Source organism: Rattus rattus, chromosome 18, assembly GCF_011064425.1.
Source record: "Rattus rattus isolate New Zealand chromosome 18, Rrattus_CSIRO_v1, whole genome shotgun sequence".
Lineage (NCBI taxonomy): Eukaryota > Metazoa > Chordata > Mammalia > Rodentia > Muridae > Rattus > Rattus rattus.
Genome location: NC_046171.1, coordinates 3,010,601 through 3,031,888, shown reverse-complemented (window position 1 = coordinate 3,031,888; position 21,288 = coordinate 3,010,601). Strand labels below are relative to the sequence as shown.

General features: G+C 48.2%; 1 protein-coding gene across 1 annotated transcript in view; it reads left to right on the top strand.

The window, feature by feature from the left end:
- Dnah8 (dynein axonemal heavy chain 8) overlaps positions 1-21,288 on the top strand; it is a 245,323-nt gene that overhangs the window by 213,437 nt on the left and 10,598 nt on the right. Inside the window, exons 88-90 of the mRNA XM_032888883.1 lie at positions 8,191-8,347; positions 11,863-12,015; positions 12,929-13,118. Coding sequence (XP_032744774.1) covers positions 8,191-8,347; positions 11,863-12,015; positions 12,929-13,118 — 500 coding nt within the window. The remainder of the gene's footprint in view (positions 1-8,190; positions 8,348-11,862; positions 12,016-12,928; positions 13,119-21,288) is intronic.

The window sequence follows — 21,288 nt, the reverse complement described above, 5'->3', positions numbered from 1 at the left end:
CAAGCCCCCAAATGGACCCATGACCCCCTTGACACTTCCTACTGCCACCTCTTCTCTTCATGGGTGGTTTCCAGGACGTTTAGAGCACAATGGAATCTATTTGCCACCTCCCCAACCTTCAGTAGAGCAATCTTACCTATAGCATACCCAGTAGAACAACCTTATCTAGAGCAGCCCCAGTAGAGCAACCTTATCTAGAGCATCCTCAGTAGAGCAACCTTATCTAGAGCATCCTCAGTAGAGCAACCTTATCTAGAGCAGCCTCAGTAGAGCAACCTTATCTAGAGCAGCCTCAGTAGAGCAACCTTATCTAGAGCACCCTTCATAGAGCAACCTTATCTAGAGCAGCCTCAGTAGAGCAACCTTATCTAGAGCATCCTCAGTAGATCCACCTTATCTAGAGAATCCTCAGTAGAGCAACCTTATCTAGAGCACCCTTCATAGAGCAACCTTATCTAGAGCAGTTCCAATACAGCAACCTTATCTAGAACCTCATACGACATGTTAAAAACCCAGCCCCCAAACCCAGGGATATGTGGATACAGGCCTAAATCAGGGATGGTGGCAGGTGGGGCAAAGTGACAGGGCACATTATAAACCAGATATGACAGGATTCCTTGAGCCTATTGCCAAGGCCTAGAGCATTCATCTATAGCTTATGTCCACCCATTGTTGCTCATGGGTGGCAGAGAAGGTGCGGGAAGCCATCTGGCAGGCTCGTTATAGGAAGCCCAAACTAGCACCTCCCAAAAATTGTGCCAAGATCTTCAATATTTTCTTTTCTTTTTCTTTTTGGTTCTTTTTTTCGGAGCTGGGGACCGAACCCAGGGCCTTGCGCTTCCTAGGCAAGCTCTCTACCACTGAGCTAAATCCCCAACCCCTCTTCAATATTTTCTTATGCTCAGAGAGAACTAGTTGAGAGCCCCAAGTCTCCCCCACTGATGGGCAACTCTTTCCACTGGAGATGCCTGTCAGCCCTTGGGACCTGGTCATTTAGCTCCTCTGATCTGGCTGAGTTCCCATCTTCCCATTTGGTTTCCACTTGGGGTTCTCCCTTCCTGAGTCTCCTCTCGCCTGCTCTTCATGCTCTGTTTCCAGTTCCTGCCGCACCAGGCGACCGGCCAGCTGTATCCCGCAGCTCTGTGTCTGGAAAGTTGCTGGGTGAGCTTGGTTTTCGGGTTTAATTCTTCTTTCCCCCTAGGCCCTGAAATATCTGGCGACTAGAATCCTATCCCCAAATGATCCTGCTTTTAAAATCCTCTTAATGTTTTGTTTTCTCAGAGGCTCCTGCCTCCTGCTCCCTTATTGTCCCCTAGTGGCCACCAGGAGGCAGTAAGCCATAAGGGACACATCTTCCAGGTACAACCTACCCTCTTTCTCTCACCCCAGTGAGTCTCAGTTCTCCAAGGGCTGTGTCAAATGTGTAGTCCAAGGCGCCCCTGCCATACCGGACCTGGGAGGATTCACGAATAAAAGTCCTCACGAGGGAAACTTAGAGCCTCATGGGGTAGGAGGGTGGGGTGTTAAGGTGACCGTTGAAGCCACAAGACAAGGACGCTACAAAGCAGTGGCTTAGTCGGGTGTGGATGCTCCCAGTCGGAGGAATTGCTGTGCCATTCAACTGCAATCCTGCTCCTGTGTAGTCCCACGGGTGTCATGGAGCATGGTGAAGAATCGCCCCCTGTTTATGAGGACCTGCCTCCTGAAGTTCACATCCATAAATCTCTAAGGGGCGAAGTCTGTAGAAGGGAATCCCAGGTCTTCCTCTTTGGCCTTTGTTTCAAAACACAAGAGTCTCTGAGGGTGGTGGTGGAGGGAGAACGCACCGAATTAAATGCTCTAAAATAAGTAAAATCTCTCCCACGAGGCCGGATATCTCGGTGACAGAGGCTATAAAAGTGTACAGCGTGTTCACATTTTATTATCCAGATTTATAAGGTACCAAAGACCCGGCAAATTCCTCTATCTTGTCGTCAAACGCAGTTATTTATTCTGTCCCTTTTTCTCATTAGCGGGTTATGCATATTTTTTTCTACCTCCCGAAATTTATCAAATGCCTCGTTACCACGTTTGTACTCATTTCTATGCAGGGCAAATATAAACCCGTCCCTCTTGGAATTAACTGGCAATTTTTGAGTTTTAGGTTGTTTTTAATTTTTATTTAAATTATGCTCGCTGACAGTTCATGTGCTGATCTGGAAATAACTGTGCACTGAAAGCTCCTTAGGTGGCTGATTGTTTATTTTATGAATAGTTTGAATAGTTTTTCTTTTTTTTTTTTTTTTTTTTTTTTTGCTATTTGTGACTTAACTCCCCTGAACCGCCAGGCCAAAGGCCAAATAGTGTCTTCTCACCTTCATCCCGAAGGAAATCTCCAAGTAACTCGGGACTCAAGTCGCCGGATTATGAGCCTTCATGCTTCATCTCGAAGCATCTGTGGAGACTGCTTTCCCCGAAAGCCCTGGGGATTCTGAGGCATGTAGAGGTATTTGCAATTATCCCTCAGAGCCAGCTGACGAGGCACTTGCCTTTCGCATCTTTGCAAACATAAAATCACAACGTAGAAAAGGACACGGGATCCGGACAGCCCTGGGATGCTAGGGAAGGGCTTTCCGCGTCTAATAAAACGGGAGAGGGAAGTGACCTGGGGAGCCTGCCTTGCTGTCAGTCAAAGCGGGTCAGTTTCTTCATGGTTCCCCACTAATACCGGAGTTTTGAAGGTTCTTCTTAGATAGCCTCATAAAAGAACAAAATCACCCACCATGAAAGTGATTTTTAGGGGAAATGTAGCAGAGGCAGCCGCTTCATATCCATCGGGATCCTCGCCCAGGGGCTTCTGCGAACTTGACCAGTGACGGTTCGCACAGCTAGCTAGCTCCCAGCTCTGAGCTGGCGTCCAGAGGGGATCCAAGGCTGGAGGCCAGCTGAGAGAGCTCCTAGGAGCCTTCAGATGTGGGCCATTCTACATTTCACTCATAGATGGTCCAGGCAGGTCAGAATGACCTTCTTAGCATGGAAATTTACTGTGGTTTTTCTATCTTTTGCATTAGAGGACCTGTGTTGGTGTTATAATTACAAAACAGCTCCCTCTGTCTTGAAATTCGACTCCCTGGCTCCCCTGAGTTCTGGAGGGATGATGTGTAAAGATGTTTGCAATCCATCCCTTGAATTTTAAAGCAAGGCAACAATCCAAGTTCTTTGAAAGCCACGGGAAATATGAGAAAGCTACAATAGCTCTGAGGGAGGAGAAAAACCCTATGGAAATGGGCTGTAAAAAACAGACATTTAAACAGCTAATGAACCAACGATCTCGATTCACCTTTCCGTGTCTGCGGACAGACGCACAGACACGTGTATTTATTTCTTTTTAGGTGGAGAAGTGTCAGGAAGTGGGAAGACTTGTAATAATAATGCTCTAAATGTTTACCACAAGAAGGGGCAGATAATTAAATTTTCCTGCCCTTTAAATATTGGAGAACCGTCTCCTTTGTATCTGAAGTTTAATAAGATTCCAACCAACTGGCTTTGGTTCAACAAACAAATATTTATTGAGAGCTCATCGTCTGGGCAGCCCGGGAACATAAAGATGAGGAAGACACAGTTCTCATCCTCTGAGCTCCTTGCCTATTAGGGAAACGGATGGATGGTAAATACGTAAGACAATCTGATAAACTCTAAAATCAGGTTACATATACAGTGCCACAGTGCATACAGGCAAACCCCAGTAAATCCCAATTTAGGGATCAAAGACAGCCGAAGACAAAGGTCGCATTCCAGTTGCACCCTAGAAGATGTACCGCTGTCCGCTTAGGGGTGGAGCGTGGGCGGAAGTGGCTTCATCATGGGAATACAGGGGAGAACATAGTGGACAGAAAGGACCAAGACACAGTGGCTGGAGCAGCCAGGGAGGGCTACAAAGTTTGGACTCGTTCTGCAGGGGATAGGGAGATGGAGAGATGGACCAACTGCTAAGAGGACATGCTGGTCTTTGTTGAGGACCCAAGTTTGGTTTCTGGTACCCCCCGTTGGGCAGTTTATAACCACCTACAGTTCCCACTCCAAGGGATCTGATGCCCTCCACTGACCCTACATACTCGTGCGCACGCACATGCAAACACAGACGCAAATAAACACAAATCACTGTGGAAACGGCAGGGATGAGAATGCACACGAATGTCGGAAACGATTGGGAAATAGATCAGGGAAGCCAAGAGCGCACAGGGAAGGCCATCGGGAAGCCGTATCTAGGATTCTAGATGGGCAAGAGTGAAGACATTGATGTTGCTGAAGGACATGGGACAAGGAACAATTCAGGAGCGTGTTCAGTGTAAGACACAGAGAGCACTAGGAGTGCAGGGGAAACATGCAGACGGGGTGTCGAGGAGAAAGCTGGGGGTTTAATACTACCCAGCCTGCCTGGTACTTAGCAGTGCTTTGTCAGGTGCCAGCCATGTGGCCTCTCTGTTTCTCTAAGAGTGATTCATCCGTGTCTTCTGTCTTGACTGCAGCTAGCCCCAGAGGGAGGTCAAGGACTCATGTGAATCACACCCAGACCCACATCTCTGAAACCTGGGTATCATGACTTGCAGCCATTAGACCCTGGTTCACTTACTTTCGTTGTCTCGTTAGCTGCTCAGATAGACTTTGTCCCCTCTGAATTATTTGTGGTTTTGTTAGACTTTATATGACTTTTAAACTTGGATTGTGACTCGTACCATTGTTACATGCCAAGAGAAGTCAGCACGCACACACACACACACACACACACACACACACACACACACACACACACACTGCACACATGAATACAAACAAGACATTTTGACTTTTGCTAACTCGTATTTTGAAATTCGTACATGCAAAGGGCCAGACAGAGGCGATCCCCAAACTACATGAGAGCTCTCACAATTCCCACACAGACAGAAAAGCTCAGTGTGTGAAACATGGCACTGCGTGAATTTCCTGTGGCTACTTCATGTAAGGTTGCATACGTGTCTGAATCCCCACATGTGATATTGCAGCTGCTCATCGTGTCAGATAGGAATGCTGGAGGCAGGGGCATGCCCTCCTTCAGCTCCATGCACGAGTGAGGTCAAACACGGGCTGCACAGGCTCCCCTGGCTCCCACAGAACACAGTTCCTTCACAAGTGCAAGGCAGGATAATGCTTTAGTAGCCCCTTAGATGTCTGACAGTCACAGCATTGGCTCCACAGAAGGATGTTTAATTCACACCTGGGCATACAGAGAGAAAATGGTGTCATTTTCTCGCCGTATGCTGAAGAGAAACATCAGCCGTCAGCCGAGGGCCTTTCTGGCTGGCGTGGTTTGTGAGGTACATTTCAGCGCCCTCAAAACATTCGTCACCAATTCATCCCTGACAAGTTCTTGGTACCACTAGAGATGGGCTCTGCCCATGGAGCTAGAAGAGAGTCGATTTCTCAAAAAGGAAATGGTTTTGCCATCTTGTTATAAAAGCATACTTTCTTAATACACTAACACAAAAGTCACACCTCTGTGCATGAACACAGAGGGCACTTAGGAAGTGTAGGTAAGAAGCCAGGGGCAGTGTCTCCAACCCACCCAGCCCACTTTCCCAGCTGTGAGATATGGAGATATATATCACATATACATACACACATACACATATATGCAAACATATACACACATATACAGAAACATATATACACATATATACACACATACACACACATATACAGACATATACACATACATATACACATACACATGCACATATTCACATTCATACACACACATACACATATACACACATATACACATACATACACACATATACACAAGCATACACACAGCACATGCATACACATATACACAGACAGAAAGAGAGAGAAGACAGAAGCATAGTCATTTGTTTGGTTTCTTGTTTTTTGTGGGTTTGTTGTTAGGTGACGTAGGTTCTCTCTTTCGGTAGTCTAGAGCATGCTGGAACCCAGTATGTACACCAGGTTGGACTTAAGCTGATAGCTGTCTTCCTGCCTCAGCGTCCCTAGTACTGGGATCACGGGCAGGAAGCACTCCTAGCTCATAACTGGTTTTTATAGCACACCATCTTATTCCGAACTCTGGATGATGTCTCACTTTATCAACAGAGATAAAGGAATAAAGAAATATTTCCTCATTTTTATCAACTACATGGCTTTTTATAGGCTCTTGGTAGGATCTATTGTTACAAATACAGTTACATGGTTATTTTCTTTAAAACTTCTTGATTGCATTTGGAATATATGGAGAGTAAAATATAAAAGAATATTTAAACCGTGCAAAGTAGAGTCAACATAAGATATTGCCATTCTTCTGCTTTTAAAAAATACTTTGTGTGTGTGTGTGTGTGTGTGTGTGTGTGTGTGGCCTCTGTGGTCTGTGCATTTTTGCACAGTGTATGCATGTGTGCCTAAGTCTTTTGTGGGTTCATTTGCCCGTGTGTAGAGGCCAGAGGTCAATGTTAGGAAGTCTTCCTCAATCGATTTCCACCTTATTTTTTGAGTCTGGCTGAACCCAAAACCTACCATTTTGGCTAGATGGGCTGGCCAGTGAGCTCCCACGATCTGCCTATCCCCACCACCAACACTGGGGCTACAGACACACAGAACCCCGCCAGGCTTCATGTGAGAGCTGAGGATCCAAACTCTGGTCCTTACGCTAACACAGCAAACATTCCTCCCATCGAGCCGTCTTCCCAATCTTCTGTGTGGCTTTTTTTTTAGACTTCTGCTTTCTTCTGTTTCCTTTCTTCCTCCTTTCCAGCCCTTTGCCAATTCGGTTTCTCCTCTGTGTTCATTCAGAAGTCATCCTGCATTTATTTGAAATAAGTGTATCTGCTTGTGAGTTCAGCTCCAGGGGTTCCAATACTCTCTCTGGCTTTTGTAAGCACTAGTTCTTTCTCTGTCTCTGTCTGTCTCTGTCTGTCTCTGTCTCTATCTCTGTCTGTCTGTCTGTCTCTCTCTCTCTCACACACACACACACACACAAGTAAATAAAAAATACATTCTTAATGAACATTAAGCCAAAGTGCTCCTCTCCTGACACTTCCGTGTTTTCATTTTATCTTGTTTTACTTTTAGCCCCACGGTTATATTTATAGTGGTTTACCCTATGATGCTTGTTCAGGTTTACCCAGGCACCGGCCCATTCTTTTCCACATCTCAGAAGTTGCACGGGCCTCACTCCTCTCCTCTCCTCCAGCGTGTCCTTTAGAATCTTTTCAAGTAGCAACCTGTTGGTGGCTTGCCTGTCTCTTCTTTCCCAAAGATGTGTTACTTTTCTCCTGTTTGATTTTTGAAGAAAAAAAAAATCTTTTCAACAAAGTATAATCTGTCTTCCTTAAACTCCTTAAGTTTAACTGGAGAGCAAAAGTGCAGGAAGTTTACAGAATTGTGTGGCCATCCCTGCAGTCAAAGCCTAGATCGTCCCTGTCCCCCGACAGGGAAGCCATGTACCTATTTGTTGCTAGTCTCTCCTACATCCAGCACCCATGCCACTGATGATGATGTGTTTCCTTGCCTAGAGATGTGCCCCTGACATGGTCTGTCCTGCAGCACCCTACATTTTATGTGGGTATTGGGGATCTGAACTTGGGGCCTCTGGCTCGCACAACGGGCACACGACCAGTGGAGGCATCCCCTCAGTCAGAACTGAGCGAGCCTTCAAGATGGCTGACAACGTATGCCATGGAGGCCATATAAACATAAACAAACAGAGCAGAGAAAATTGAGCAGCCCATAATCTGACGAGGGAGGGGAAGAAGATGGTCCTGTTTGATGTAATAGGCTGTCATATTCCGACAGACGCTTGCACCCGTTCGTGCGCTGCGGAGAATAGGAGGCGTGCTCATGTCCAGTGCAAGTTGCTTGTGTCAGTGAATGTCAGCCATGGTCATTTGGGTCACCAAGGACAATGTAAGGAATCTCTTTTTCCGGAGACAGAGCACTGCTTTTGTCACGGTTTCTGATGTCACATTAGAAGCCAACAGAAGAAACCCAAGCGTTCTCATTCCTGTAGGTCGACGGTAACATTTCTACCTTTCTTTTCTTTCCTATTTTCTTCCATCGCCGGCTTTGCCTCAAGAGATCCTCCCAACGCACTTTAGCTTGAGCGATTATCTCTGAGGCCAACGGTTGCTTTCCTCATTCTCAGTCATAATTTCCTGTCAGGTATCAGAGTAACACGGCTTCCGATGTTCTCGAAACCATCACTAACATCCAGCCGAAAGAGAGCGGCGGCGGCATGGGCGAGACGCGCGAGGCCATTGTCTACAGGCTGTCCGAGGACATGCTCAGCAAGCTGCCCCCTAACTATGTAGCTCATGAGGTAAGCCGCGCCCTTCCCGCTGGGCTAGATCCTGAGAAAGGGGGAGGCTGTTTTTTTCTGCCCCCCCCCCACAGCACACGACATTCACGTGGAGGTCAGAGGACAGCTACAGGAGTTGGCTCTCTCCTCCCATCCCGTGGGTCCTAGGGATCAAACGCAGGCTGTTAGCTTTGGCGGCATGAGTCTTTGCCCCCCAGAGCCACCTCGCCAACCTTCTCTCCTTTATTTCATAGAGGCATGTTGTTGAAAATGTAGCAGTCGAACGAAGTCTGTAAATTGAAACCTAATTACGCCATTAGCTTCTCCAGTACAAATGGAGCCCCATTACTGTAGACGGTCGCTCCCAGAAGCATTGTGAGGTTTCTATAAGCGACCACAGCAAGTCTTTGGCTTTATCTGTAAACAGTTTATGCCAGAATCATAATCACGCAGGAAACAGTCAATGTTATAATTATGCTCTTTTCTCGGGTGTTCCCTTTCTGTTTTAATTATAATTCCTTTTTTTAAAAAAATTAAATAGATTTGGTCATGCTATGTTGCCTGGGCCAACCTAGAACTCTTGGGCTCAAGTAGTCTTCCTGCCATGATGTCCTGAGTAGCTGGGACTACAGGGTCAATCCATCATGCCCAACAAGAGTCTCTGATACAACCTGCAGCTGGGAGGTGGAGAGAGGGTTCATCAGTTAAGAGGACTGGCCGTTCTCTTGGAGGACCTGGGTTCAGTTCCCAGCACCAATATCAAGTTGCTCACAATTTGTTGTAACTCCAGTTCCAGGGGGATCTGATGCCCTCTTGTGGCCCCTGCTGGCACCTGCATGCACATGGTGCACGTATGTATACACACAGAGAGAGAGAGAGAGAGAGAGAGAGAGAGAGAGAGACAGACAGACAGACAGACAGACAGACAGACAGACAGACAGACAGACAGACAGACACAGAGTAAATCTTTAAGACACTAAGCCCAGGACAAGGTCATTAGTTTGAGGGAGTTACCACATGACAGGATAGATTTCTGGAATGTTCCTTTTACCTTGTGGCCCATACGTGGGCTTCATGTCCCATTCGTGGGACTGAAGTGGTCTTTATAATTTCTCCTTCCCCAAAGAGTGAATTGCCACACTGTAGTCACGGATGAAGGATGCTGTGCGTGATGCCTGGTTGAGGACGGAGACAGAACACTGGAGACCAGTGGCTGAGTTGCGGAAAGCGTTTGCCCAGCATGCACAAGGCCCTGGCTTTGGTTCCCAGCCTTGCCTAACCTGGCTGTGCCAGTGCACACCTGTAATTCTAGCACTCAGGAGGGAGAGGCAGGAGCATCAGAAGTTCAAAGTCATCCTCAGCTCGCTGCCAAGTTTGATGCTAGCCCGAGATCCTATAAATAAATCAGTAGACAACAAAGAGACAATAAAATGGAAGGTTTTAGAGTCTGGGAGATCAGTTAAGAATACTTGCTGCGGGGTTGGGGATTTAGCTCAGTGGTAGAGCGCTTGCCTAGCAAGCGTTTAAAGGCCCTGGGTTCGGTCCCCAACCTCAAAAAAAAAAAAAAAAACACTTGCTGCCCTTTCTCTTTTTTTTTTTTAAAGATTTATTTATTTATTCTATGAGTACCGTAGCTGTCCTCAGACACACCAGAAGAGGGCATCAGATCCCATTACAGATGGTTGTGAGCCACCATGTGATTGCTGGGATTTGAACTCAGGACCTCTGGAAGAGCAGTTGGTGCTCTTAACCACAGAGCCATCCCCCTATTCACACATTTTTTTTTACTTGCTGCTCTTACAAAGGATCTGAGTTCCATTCTCAGGACCCATGTAGTACAATTAAAAACTGCTTGTAACTTTAGTTCCAGGAAATCTTCTGACTGCTGAAGGCATATATGCACATCACACACACACACACACACACACACACACACACACACAGAGACAGAGACAGAGAGAGAGAGAGAAATACAGACAGACAGACACAGAGACACACATACAGAGAGACACACACAGAGAACAGAGAAACTCACACAGACATACACACAGAGAATATCAGATACACACAGACACACACATTCAGACACAGACACACAGAACAGAGACATGCACACAGACACACACAGAGAGAAACACAGACTATCACACACACACACACACATATACACACACACACACAGAACACAGACCTGCACACAGACACACACACACACAGAACAGAGACATGCACACAGACACACACAGAGAGACACACAGATCACTCACACACACACACACACACACACACACACACACACACACACACACGTACTTTTCTTTTTAAATTGTAAATAATGGAGTTAGGAGAAAACCTAAAGTTCATATGTGGGACCGGGTCTTGGTCCTCCACTGGAGACTGCACTGTGACGTCATGTTATCTGCCCCGCCCTGCTCAGGTGGCCCCAGCTCAGGCCACTGGCTTTTACGTAACTGTTTCCTGCCTTCATCCTTAACTCACGGAGAATGACACAGCTGCTGTACAGCAGAGATGGCCACCGTTGGAAGAACCTGCTTACCAACCTACATCTCAGGGAGAGCCGTGGGCATCTCTGGCAAGGGAGTCCCTCATCTGCTAGCCTCCTGGTGGTTCTTTGGTCTCATTCTTTTTTTTTTTTTTTTGGTTCTTTTTTTTTTTTTTTTTTTGGAGCTGGGGACCCAACCAGGGCCTTGCGCTTCCTAGGCAAGCGCTCTACCACTGAGCTAAGTCCCCAACCCCCTTTGGTCTCATTCTTAAATCAAGCTGGTATCCACAGCCAGTCTCTTCTTGGCATTCATCACTAAACTGAAATGTATATTGGCTTATTAATTAATTAATTAATCATTGTATTTTATTGTTTCCATAACGAGAGGCTTTGGTATTGATCTCCTTAACAAGGTCAATACATGATATGCCAACAGGAACAAGTGACAGGTCACTTAATGGCTCTCCCACGAAGCCAAATATTTTCACCGATTAGATTAGGGAAAGCCATTTTTAGCGTCTGCAGCCGAGGCAACCATGAGCCACAGTTAATTGTATTCGCCAGCGACTGTTCTGTAAAGATCTGGGTTGTCTTAACTTTTTGTGACATTTCTAATAACGACGCTGTAAGAGTTATGGGAGGTTGAGGGGGGAGAATAAAAAGTCCTGCCGTACCCTTGTGAAGGTTAGATTGCAAAAGAATATTTAGCTGATACTTAACGCTTAATCATTCGAAAAAGGGAATAGGTACAATTTTATTTCAGCTTTTTAAAAGAACATTTCCAATTATCAACGAAGTACAATCAGCAGGAAATAAAAGTCATTTAAGTTGAACAGAAGTTTTTGAAGCTCAGAAAATGGGGGATTTAACAGTCAGTCTGGTTCTGCAAGAGGTATTTTCTAGTTCGTTGGGTCTTTCGGGGAGACACCTCCAGAGGAAGAGGAAGAATGAGAACGGGAGAGGTCGTTTGGAAGAGAAATGGTGAGCGATTATTTTTTTTTTTCTAAGGATGGCGCGCTCCCCTTTGTTGTAGGTGAAAGCCCGTTTGGTGAAGATGGGACACCTTAATTCGATGAACATATTCCTTAGACAAGAGATCGACAGGATGCAGAGGGTTATCTCGCTCCTCCGGAATAGTCTGAATGACCTGAAGCTGGCTATCGAAGGAACGATCATCATGAGTGAGGTGGGCGTGGCCCCTCCTCCTCCTTGAGCGTACACATCTGTGCGTGCACGTGTCCGTCTGCGTCCGCGGGCGTGCGCACACACACTCAAGGCCCTTGCATGTTGAGGGCAGAGGGGCAACCTCACATGTCATCCCTCAAACCGCTTCATTTGTGAGGCGGGGCCTCTCCCTGGGACCTGCCCATCATCCGTTAACCCCGGGGTAACTGGCCAGTGACCCCTGGAGATCCTCCTGCCTCTCCCTCCCCAGTACTGGGATTGTAATTGTGTCCTAGCACACACAGATATTTTTATGTGGGTTCTGAGGACCTCAGGGCCTCATGCTCACAAGGTAATGGCTTTACTAACTGAGTTCTCTTCCCAGCTCCCCAGTGACGTTTCCTCTTCGTGTATTTTAAAAACCGTTATTTTAATATTTGTTCATGTGTGTGTGTGTGTGTGTGTATTGTGAGCCACCACGTGGGTGCTGGGATTTTTGGTTCTTTTTTTTGGAGCTGGGGACCGAACCCAGGGCCTTGCGCTTCCCTAGGTGGCGCTCTACCACTGAGGCTAAATCCCCAGCCCCGGTGCTGGGATCTTAACCAGGTCCTCCGCAAGAACAGCCAGTGCTCTTAACTGCCCCGGCGTCTCTCCAGCCCATAAAAACACTATTCTAAAAAGATCTTACTTTCCGTTCGAATCATGTGCATGTCCGTGTGTTTGCGTGTAGTATGTGCCCCCGAACGCAGGTACCTGTGGCTGTGAAGAAGAGGGCATATGATCCCCAAGCTGGACTTGCAGGCAGTCACGAACCACCTGACGCGAATGTTATTGGGAGCCAAACACAGGTTCTCTGCGAGAGTGACGTGCGATCTCAGCGACGGAGCCACGACTCCAGCGTCCTGAGTCACGTGTTTTGCCCTTGTCATGTTCAGAACTTGAGAGATGCGTTGGACAACATGTATGATGCTCGCATACCTCAGCTCTGGAAGAGAGTGTCCTGGGACTCCTCCACCCTGGGCTTCTGGTTCACCGAACTTCTGGAAAGGAACGCTCAGTTCTCAACGTGGATATTCGAGGGGAGGCCTAACGTATTCTGGATGACCGGGTTCTTTAACCCCCAAGGTAGGTGCTCACACGAGAAGGCTAACTCGGAAGATCACGTGTAGCTGGGTGGTGGCATTGCGTGCTGAATGTATGCTGTGTAAAGCCTCGTGGTCCTAAAGCTGGCGGGTGCTGGGAAGAGCCTCTTAGAGTTCCAAGAATATACACAGTCCTTTGAAATCCCGCGTGTCACATTCCCCAACAGTGCAAAGGCCAAACCTCCCATTTCCTGTTGACTCACATGAGCAAACTATGGCCGGTGGTGAAAGTGTTAAAAAAAACACTTCTATCAAGCTTCAGTTTTTACCTGTTGATGGGGAAGCCAAAATGGGACTAAGGAGATCAGTTATTTGGGGATGTACTTGAGAACAAGCTTGATTCTCAGCATCCACATCAACAAATCCCAGGCCTGATGGTTCTGTTGGAAATTTCAGAGATGGGAAGATCTTGGGGAGGTTGGGGGACTTGCTGGCTAGCCAGGCTAGTCAAATCAGCAAGCCCCAGGTTCAGAGACAGACTTTATCCAGGAGAGAAGGTGGAGAGAGAGCTCCACGGTTACGAGCAACGGCCGCTCTCGCAAAGGACCCAGGTCTGGTTCTCGGCACCGACACAGTGGTTCACGACCATCTGCAAGTTCCAGGCACACATCTGAGATATATATGTATACACACACATGTACACACACATGCACACACACATACATACATGTCTACATCCACTCACATACATAAAATATAAGTAAACAAATTGTTAAAAGGATTAACATTAAGGTGGAGCTAGATTCCCGACGCACCATCATGTGTGCCCGTAAAGATACACAAGTGGTAATAAATAAAATAAAGCCCAATTATGAGATCCCTGAAGGTGTGCCCCAAATTGCCGATACGGGTTAGAAAATTAGACTTGAGAAACTGAGAGAGCTTTTGGGGCTGGGGGTCCCCTCTCCCAGAAAGCACTTGGCTGTACTACATTGTCCGTCCTTCCATTTCAGAGGTGTCCTCTGAGAAAGTTGCTGGTTTGGTGCCACAGAGCTTGTAAGGTCTAGATAGCTAGCAATGTCTTACCACAGTGCAGGCGATATAACTTCAAACTAGCCCCAGCTAGAGGAAGGGGCTGGGGCGTCTTCACGCTCAGCACCCCAATGCCTTCATCTGCCAGGAAGTTGCAAAGCATTCACTCACACTGGTTTGAGAGGAACCGTTGTCACTCACAGCAAATCTCATGAAGATAATATTGAGTGAAGGCGGCTGGATGAAAGTTGCAACAGCCTGTAGGAGCCTGTTCATACGAAGGCCAAGGATGGGCCCCGTAGATGCAGGGTGCTAAAAGACAGGACCACAGTGTCCCCGTGTAAGCAGGCATGGCAGGACCTCTTGGGGTCTGAGATGTGCTGTTTCCCTTCCCTGGTGACAGCTACTGAGCTATATGTCCTATACGGTCAGCTACTTCACATAAATGGAATCTGAACAACTGTCATGCCATTAAAGCGTGTATTCCCGTGCCTTCTGTGCATATACGTTCATGTGTTAGATGCATATTCTTTTTAAAATTAATAATTACTGTGTGTGTATAAGAGATGGGGAGGGGGAAGGAGAAAGGGGGAGGAGGAGAGGAGGTGGGGGAAGGGGGAGAGAGAGAGAGAGAGAGAGACAGACAGACAGAGAGACACAGGAGGCAGGGCATATACACCATGGCACATGGGGCGGGGATTCAGAGGACGGCTTCATGGAGTTGCTTCTCTCCTATCTTTATGTGGGTTGTGAGGATTGAACTCGGGTCATCAGGCCTGCCCATCAAGTGCTTTACCCACTGAGCCATCTTGCCAGCCCCGCGGCTCGCACATCCAAAGGTCTCAACACCTTCTGAATCGATAGCACCAGCCATGTGAATTCCTACCTTCACCAGAGGTTACGGGTCGTAGTAGACCCAGGGATCCGATGCCCTGTTCTGACATCCATAGGCACTGCACACACGGGCACACACACAGATATACACAGAAATAAAATTTAAAAATAAATAACTTAAAGACCTATTTTACATGTACGTGCGTGGGCCTGAGTGTATGTGTGTGTACCACATGCGTGCAGACACCGGAAGAGAGTATTGGGTCGCCTAGAGCTGGCGTTAAGGGCTGTTGGGAGCCACCCAGTGTAGGAGCTGTTCACCAAACCTGGGTCTTCCACAGGAGCAGCAACTGCGTTAACCACTGAGCAGTCTCCACAGCTGCTAAACTCTTTCTCAAAGTTTTCGAATTTCTAGATGTGTATTTTAGTGCCACTCACCAGTAAGACAAAACCCCTTTCCCGTTCTTTATTTACCTCTACGGCCATGGGACTTTTGTGTTTTCTCTCAGGGCTGCACCCTAGAAAGTCCATACTGAATTCCAGCCAGCATTCTACCCTTTCCAGACACGCACAGCCGCCCACACCCACACCCTTATCTGTGATTGCTTTCTGCGTTGTTGCTCAGAAGGCTGGAGGTCACCTCTCCGTGCACAGTAATCGAGTCCCGGCTTCCTTTTCCTGCTCTTGACACAAGGGACAAATTACTTTCCCGTTCCACATCACTTGGCCACATCTGAAGAACAGGGAGCTCCTCACCCTGCCCCACCCCATCTTGATGCGTGTCCACGGGCTGGGTCCAAACAGATAAGGATTCTTCGATATTAACAACCGCTCCTTTGGTATGAACTCATCTCCTGGTGTTGTATCTTCTTCCTGAGCCACCATGATAAACATCAGCCTGTTCTTTTTGTTCAAAACATTTAAGTAAGTGGCTTTAAAAATAACAGCCCGCTGTTTAAGTAAAGCATAGGCCCAAGTCTCATCGCATAGGGGTTTGGAGTCTGGCAAGATAGCTCAGAGGGTAAAGGAGCTTGCCGCTAAGGCTGATGACCTGAGTTCAAATCCCAGAACCCAAAGTGTAGAAAGAGAAAAGCTCCAGTCAGTTACCCTTCGACCTCCACATGTGTGCTGCATCACACCCACGATAAGTAAAGGTATGAATTAAAGGGAAGTTTTTCACATGTGAGTAGTTTTATCACCGTACAATATCTATGGGATCTTACACTGTGTGGAGTATTTCCCATCAGGCCTCTTCTCCCGAGGCTTAGGTCACTTTGAGGTCCATGATACCACAAGGACAGGTGACATCCTTCATTATACATGCACACACATACACACAGTGCACTCACACACATACACACGCATACATGCACACACATACACACAGTGCACGGACACACAGTATACACACACATGTGCACACTCAAACAGTGCACACACATACACATACACAGTGCACACACACACATACACACATACATGCACACACAAACACAGTGCACATGCATACATACATGCATACACAGTACACACATGCATACACACATGTGCACACTCATACACATATGCACACACATACATATACACAGTGCACACATGCATATACAGAGAGACACACATGCACACATATATACATACACATACACACATACAAAGTGCACACACACATACACACATATACATACATGCACACACAGTGCACGGAGTCTGCCCCCCCCCAACTCCATGTACCATTTTCGGGGCATCATGTACACATGGTTTGGCTTCTGGTGTGTGTGTGTGTGTGTGTGTGTGTGTGTGTCTGTGCGTATTGTGTGTCCTACATGTAGGGATGTGTCTTAAGCCATAGGGAGTCAGACGTCAAGCTAAGATGTTGACTCCTTTGTGACACCTTCTAATTAATAGTGCATTTTGTCATTCGATGCCAGGAGGGACTCATATGCACTAATGACATGATGGTGGAGGCCGGGCATGCTCCCCAGGCCTCGCACCTCTGCATTAGATTGAACCCTGCAGCAACAATCATTTTCCAAATGCTTGATTCAGCCTGGAGCTTAGTGCCGATTAGATACCAATTCCCCCACCCCACCCCACCCCCATGCCTCCCTAAGCCATACCCGTCTGTTGAATCAAGATTTCCCACTTAGAGGGACTGACTGGTGCTGAAGCAAGGAGATGGGTCATTTTGTCCTGTTATCTTGCCTCTCTCTCCTCCTCCCCGCTCCCCTCCCCCTCCCCCTCCGTGTGTGTGTGTGTGTGTGTGTGTGTGTGTGTGTGTGTGTGTTTGGAGCAGTTCCACCAACCAGCTGCAATTTCCGAACGCTCGTTTTGAGAACAGCTCTAAGAGTTGCTGTTTGTCAAGGTGGAAAAGTGGGCCAAGGGTTAATAGATGTTCAGGATTGGAAAGGAACCAGGAAAAACTCCCCGCCTCATGCCAGTTATTTGGCTGTTTCCCCTGGTGTTGCTCATGACCCCGCCTCCCCTCCTCTTTCTGGGACCCGGGTGCCCAGGCTCTCCCTTTCCCAAGCTGTCTGGAGGAGGGTCCAGGTTTGTGTGCTCTGGAGGAGGATGCTCAAGGCGACTGCAGAATCCCAGTGAGGATGGCTTAGGGGGAGGAGTACCAGGCTGTGTGTCTGTCTGTCTGTGTGACCAACTCAATGCCAACAGATTGATTCAGGAAGTTCTGAAAGGGCTTAGGGCTTAGGGAGTCCACAGGGTGGTGGCAGTGGGGGGTGGAGGGTGGGGGCATGGGATGGGGAGGGATTGGACTTCCTACATTGGCTGTTGGCATTGAGTCGGTCACACAGAAGACAGACACACAGCCACACCTGTGAGAGAGGAGGCTGAGCCCAAAGGCAGAGCCTGCCTGGGAAAAGCCACAAAGAGGGCTGGCAGGGGGGGCAAGAAGGGTGCCTGAATTTCAGAACCTCAGGGGGACCCACTGTCCTGAGTGAAAAGCCTTGTCAGGGTAACAGGTGGTTGTCTGCCTTCGAGGGAGAGGAGCCTCTGGCTACCACCAGCCAGCCTCGCTCAGGGTCACAGCCACGCCTCTCAAAGTTCTAGTCTCAAACATGGCTGCCAACTGCAGTTCCTTGTCATTTGGCCAGCCATCGGAAACCACCAAAACCACTGTCTCCAAGGCCGCCCCAGCTAATGACATTTCTGCTTCATTCCCTTGACTGTAGCTAGGGCGGCAAGCCTGGAGGCTCTCCCTCCCTCCCTCCCTCCCTCCCTCCCTCCCTCCTTCCCTTCCTTCCTTCCTTTTCTTCCTCCCTCCTTCCCTCCCTCCCTCCCCTTCTCTTCTCCCCTCCCTCTCTCCCTATTTTATGCGTGTGTGCCACACGCATGCTGGTGTCCACACAGGCCAGAAGGAGCCATCTGATAACCCTCTTGAAGCTGGAGTTACAGTTACGAGCCACCCAATGTAGGTTCTAAGAACCAAACTCCAGCCCCGCCGGAAGAGCAGTAAGTGCTGTTAACTGCTGAGCCATCTCTCGATTCCTGGAAATTATTTTAGACCGAAGCTTCTACCTGTGCACTTCCTTGGTTCTCTTCTTGCCCCCCCCCCTCCAGCCCTCTTTGTGGCTTTTCCCAGGCAGGCTCTGCCTTTGGGCTCAGCCTCCTCTCTCTCAGGTGTGTCTGTGTGTCTGTCTTCTGTGTGACCGACTCAATGCCAACAGCCAATGTAGGAAGTCCAATCCCTCCCCCTTCCGTGCCTCCACACCACCCCCCACTGCCACCACCCTGTGACTCCCTAAGCCCTAAGTCCTTTCAGAACTTCCTGAATCAATCTGTTGGCATTGAGTTGACCACACAGACAGACAGCCTGGTACTCCTCCCCCTAAGCCATCCTCACTGGGATTCTGCAGTCGCCTTGAGCATCCTTCTCCAGAGCACACAAACCTGGACCCTCCTCCAGACAGCTTGGGAAAGGGAGAGCCTGGGCACCCGGGGCCGAGCCGCAGAAAGAGAAGGGGAGGTGGGGTTGTAAGTAATGGGGGTTGGGGGGGCAGAGGTCAAGCCAGATGGACCGGGAATGGCTGGTTAGTTTTCTCAGGAAGATCATAATTGGAATAGAAGCCCAGAGGCAGAGAGAGACAGACAGACAGACAGACAGAGAGAGAGAGAGAGAGAGAGAGAGAGAGAGAGAGAGAATGAATGAATGAGAATATGAATATGAATTTATAGGGATGATATGGCCGGTACTCTTAAGAAAATCAGACTTTGAAGAAAAGAAATACACTGGAGGATATCAGTAAGAAGGAAGGATTTGTTTTCTCTCTCTCTTTTTTTTTCTTCCTTTTTTTTGGAGCTGGGGACTGAACCCAGGGCCTTGAGCTTGCTAGGCAAGCGCTCTACCACTGAGCTAAATCCCCAACCCCTGTTTTCTCTTTTAATGGTAACAGAAGCCTATTCAAATACTGAAATACTGGTGGAGGGAGGAAAGGACAAATACACACACACACACACACACACACACACACACACACACACACACACACGAGAGAGAGAGAGAGAGAGAGAGAGAGAGAGAGAGAGAGAGAGAGAGAGAGAGAGAGGTGGGGAGGTCTAAGGATACCATCCAGGGGGTGAGAAAAGGTGGGATGTGTGTGTCACAGTGAGAGGCTGTGCAGAGGAAGTAGAAGGCCGTCTGGACCCCTCCCCCGTCGTAACACACACAGCAAGGAAGGAGTGACTGTAGGTGCCGTGCTGGATGGCTCTAAGCCAACTTGACACAAGCTAAAGTCATCTGAGAGAAGAGAGCCTCAACTGAGAAAATACTTTCCTAAGATCAGGCTGTAGGCAACCCTATAGGGCATTTTCTTAAGGATTTGACGGGGAAGGGCCTGGGCCACTGTGGGTGGGGCCATCCCTGGGGGGCGGTCCTGGGTTCTATAAGAAACAGGCTGAGCAGGGGGGGGTGGTGGGGGGGGGGGGGGGTGTTGGGGATTTAGCTCAGTGGTAGAGCGCTTGCCTAGGAAGCGCAAGGCCCTGGGTCGGGTCCCCAGCTCCAGAAAAAAAAAAAAAAAAAAAAAAAAAAAAAAAAAAAAAAGAAAAGAAACAGGCTGAGCAAGCCAGTAAGCAGCACCCTCCATGGCCTCTGCATCAGCTCCTGCCTCCAGGTTCCTGCCCTGCGTGAGTTCCTTTCCCCACTTCCTTCAGGGATGAACAGTGAAGCCTGCTTTTGTTAATCCCAGTGTCTCATCACAGCGATAGAAACCCTAGCTAAGACAGAGGCTCACAGTGGATACCTGTGCAGGCTTGATGCTAAGAGGGTAAGGGGAGTTTTCTATTTCAAGGAACAGGCAAGCTTATCTTGGGAGTGAGAAAATGGTGGGGACAGGAATTCCAGGAAAGCGATGGAAGCTTGGGGGGAAGAGGGCTGAGGACAGAGAAGGACACCAGGGGGCTTTGAAACTCACTGAGGTTCTGCACAGCAGCCGTACGCTACTTACCTACTTACCGGGATCCTCCAGCAGTGAGGTACTGTGTAAGAGGGGACCTTTGGGTTTACCTGTATTTGGGACTTTGCCTGGCTCGGCAGTAGGAAGGAGGCAGGGAAGAAAGGAGGTACAGTTGGCAAGGTACAAATGCAGGGCAAGCAGGGAGGCTCAGTGGCACCAGGAAAGTACCTGTCACTAAGCCCGAGGACCCATTTGGTCCCTGGAACCTGCACGGGGGAAGGAGAGAGCTGATTTGTACAAGCTGCGCCCTCCCCGGTTCTCACACAGGCACCACAGCATTCACGACTCCCCCCAACCCCTGCAAATACAAAGTCGGTAAATATTGCCACCATGACGTCAAGAACGGAGAGACCATGCTGCCAGATAGGACACTGGGGAGGAACAAAGAGGCTGAGGCGATAACTTAGTAAGAGCTCAAGATACAACCATTCGGACCTGAGTTCAGATCCCACAAAGGTAGTTGAGTTTCCTTGGCATAGAGCCACAATCCCAGCAGGACTCAGGAAGCCGAGACAAGGAGCATCCCGGGACTTGCGGGCCAACTATCCCAGGTCAAATCCCAAGGTCAAGGGAGAGAGATCCTGTTTCAAAATGTAAGGTAGAGAGCCATTGAGGGAGTACATTTGCACTCCCCAAACATGTCTACACATACAGATCACACACACAGAAATGCATGCATGCACACACACACACATACACATGCATGCACACACATACATACACATGCATGCACACACATACATACACATGCATGCACACACATACATACACATGCATGCACACACACATACATACACATGCATGCACACAATACATGACACACATGCACATACACATGCATGCACACGCATGCACACACACATGCACTCACAAAGCATCTGT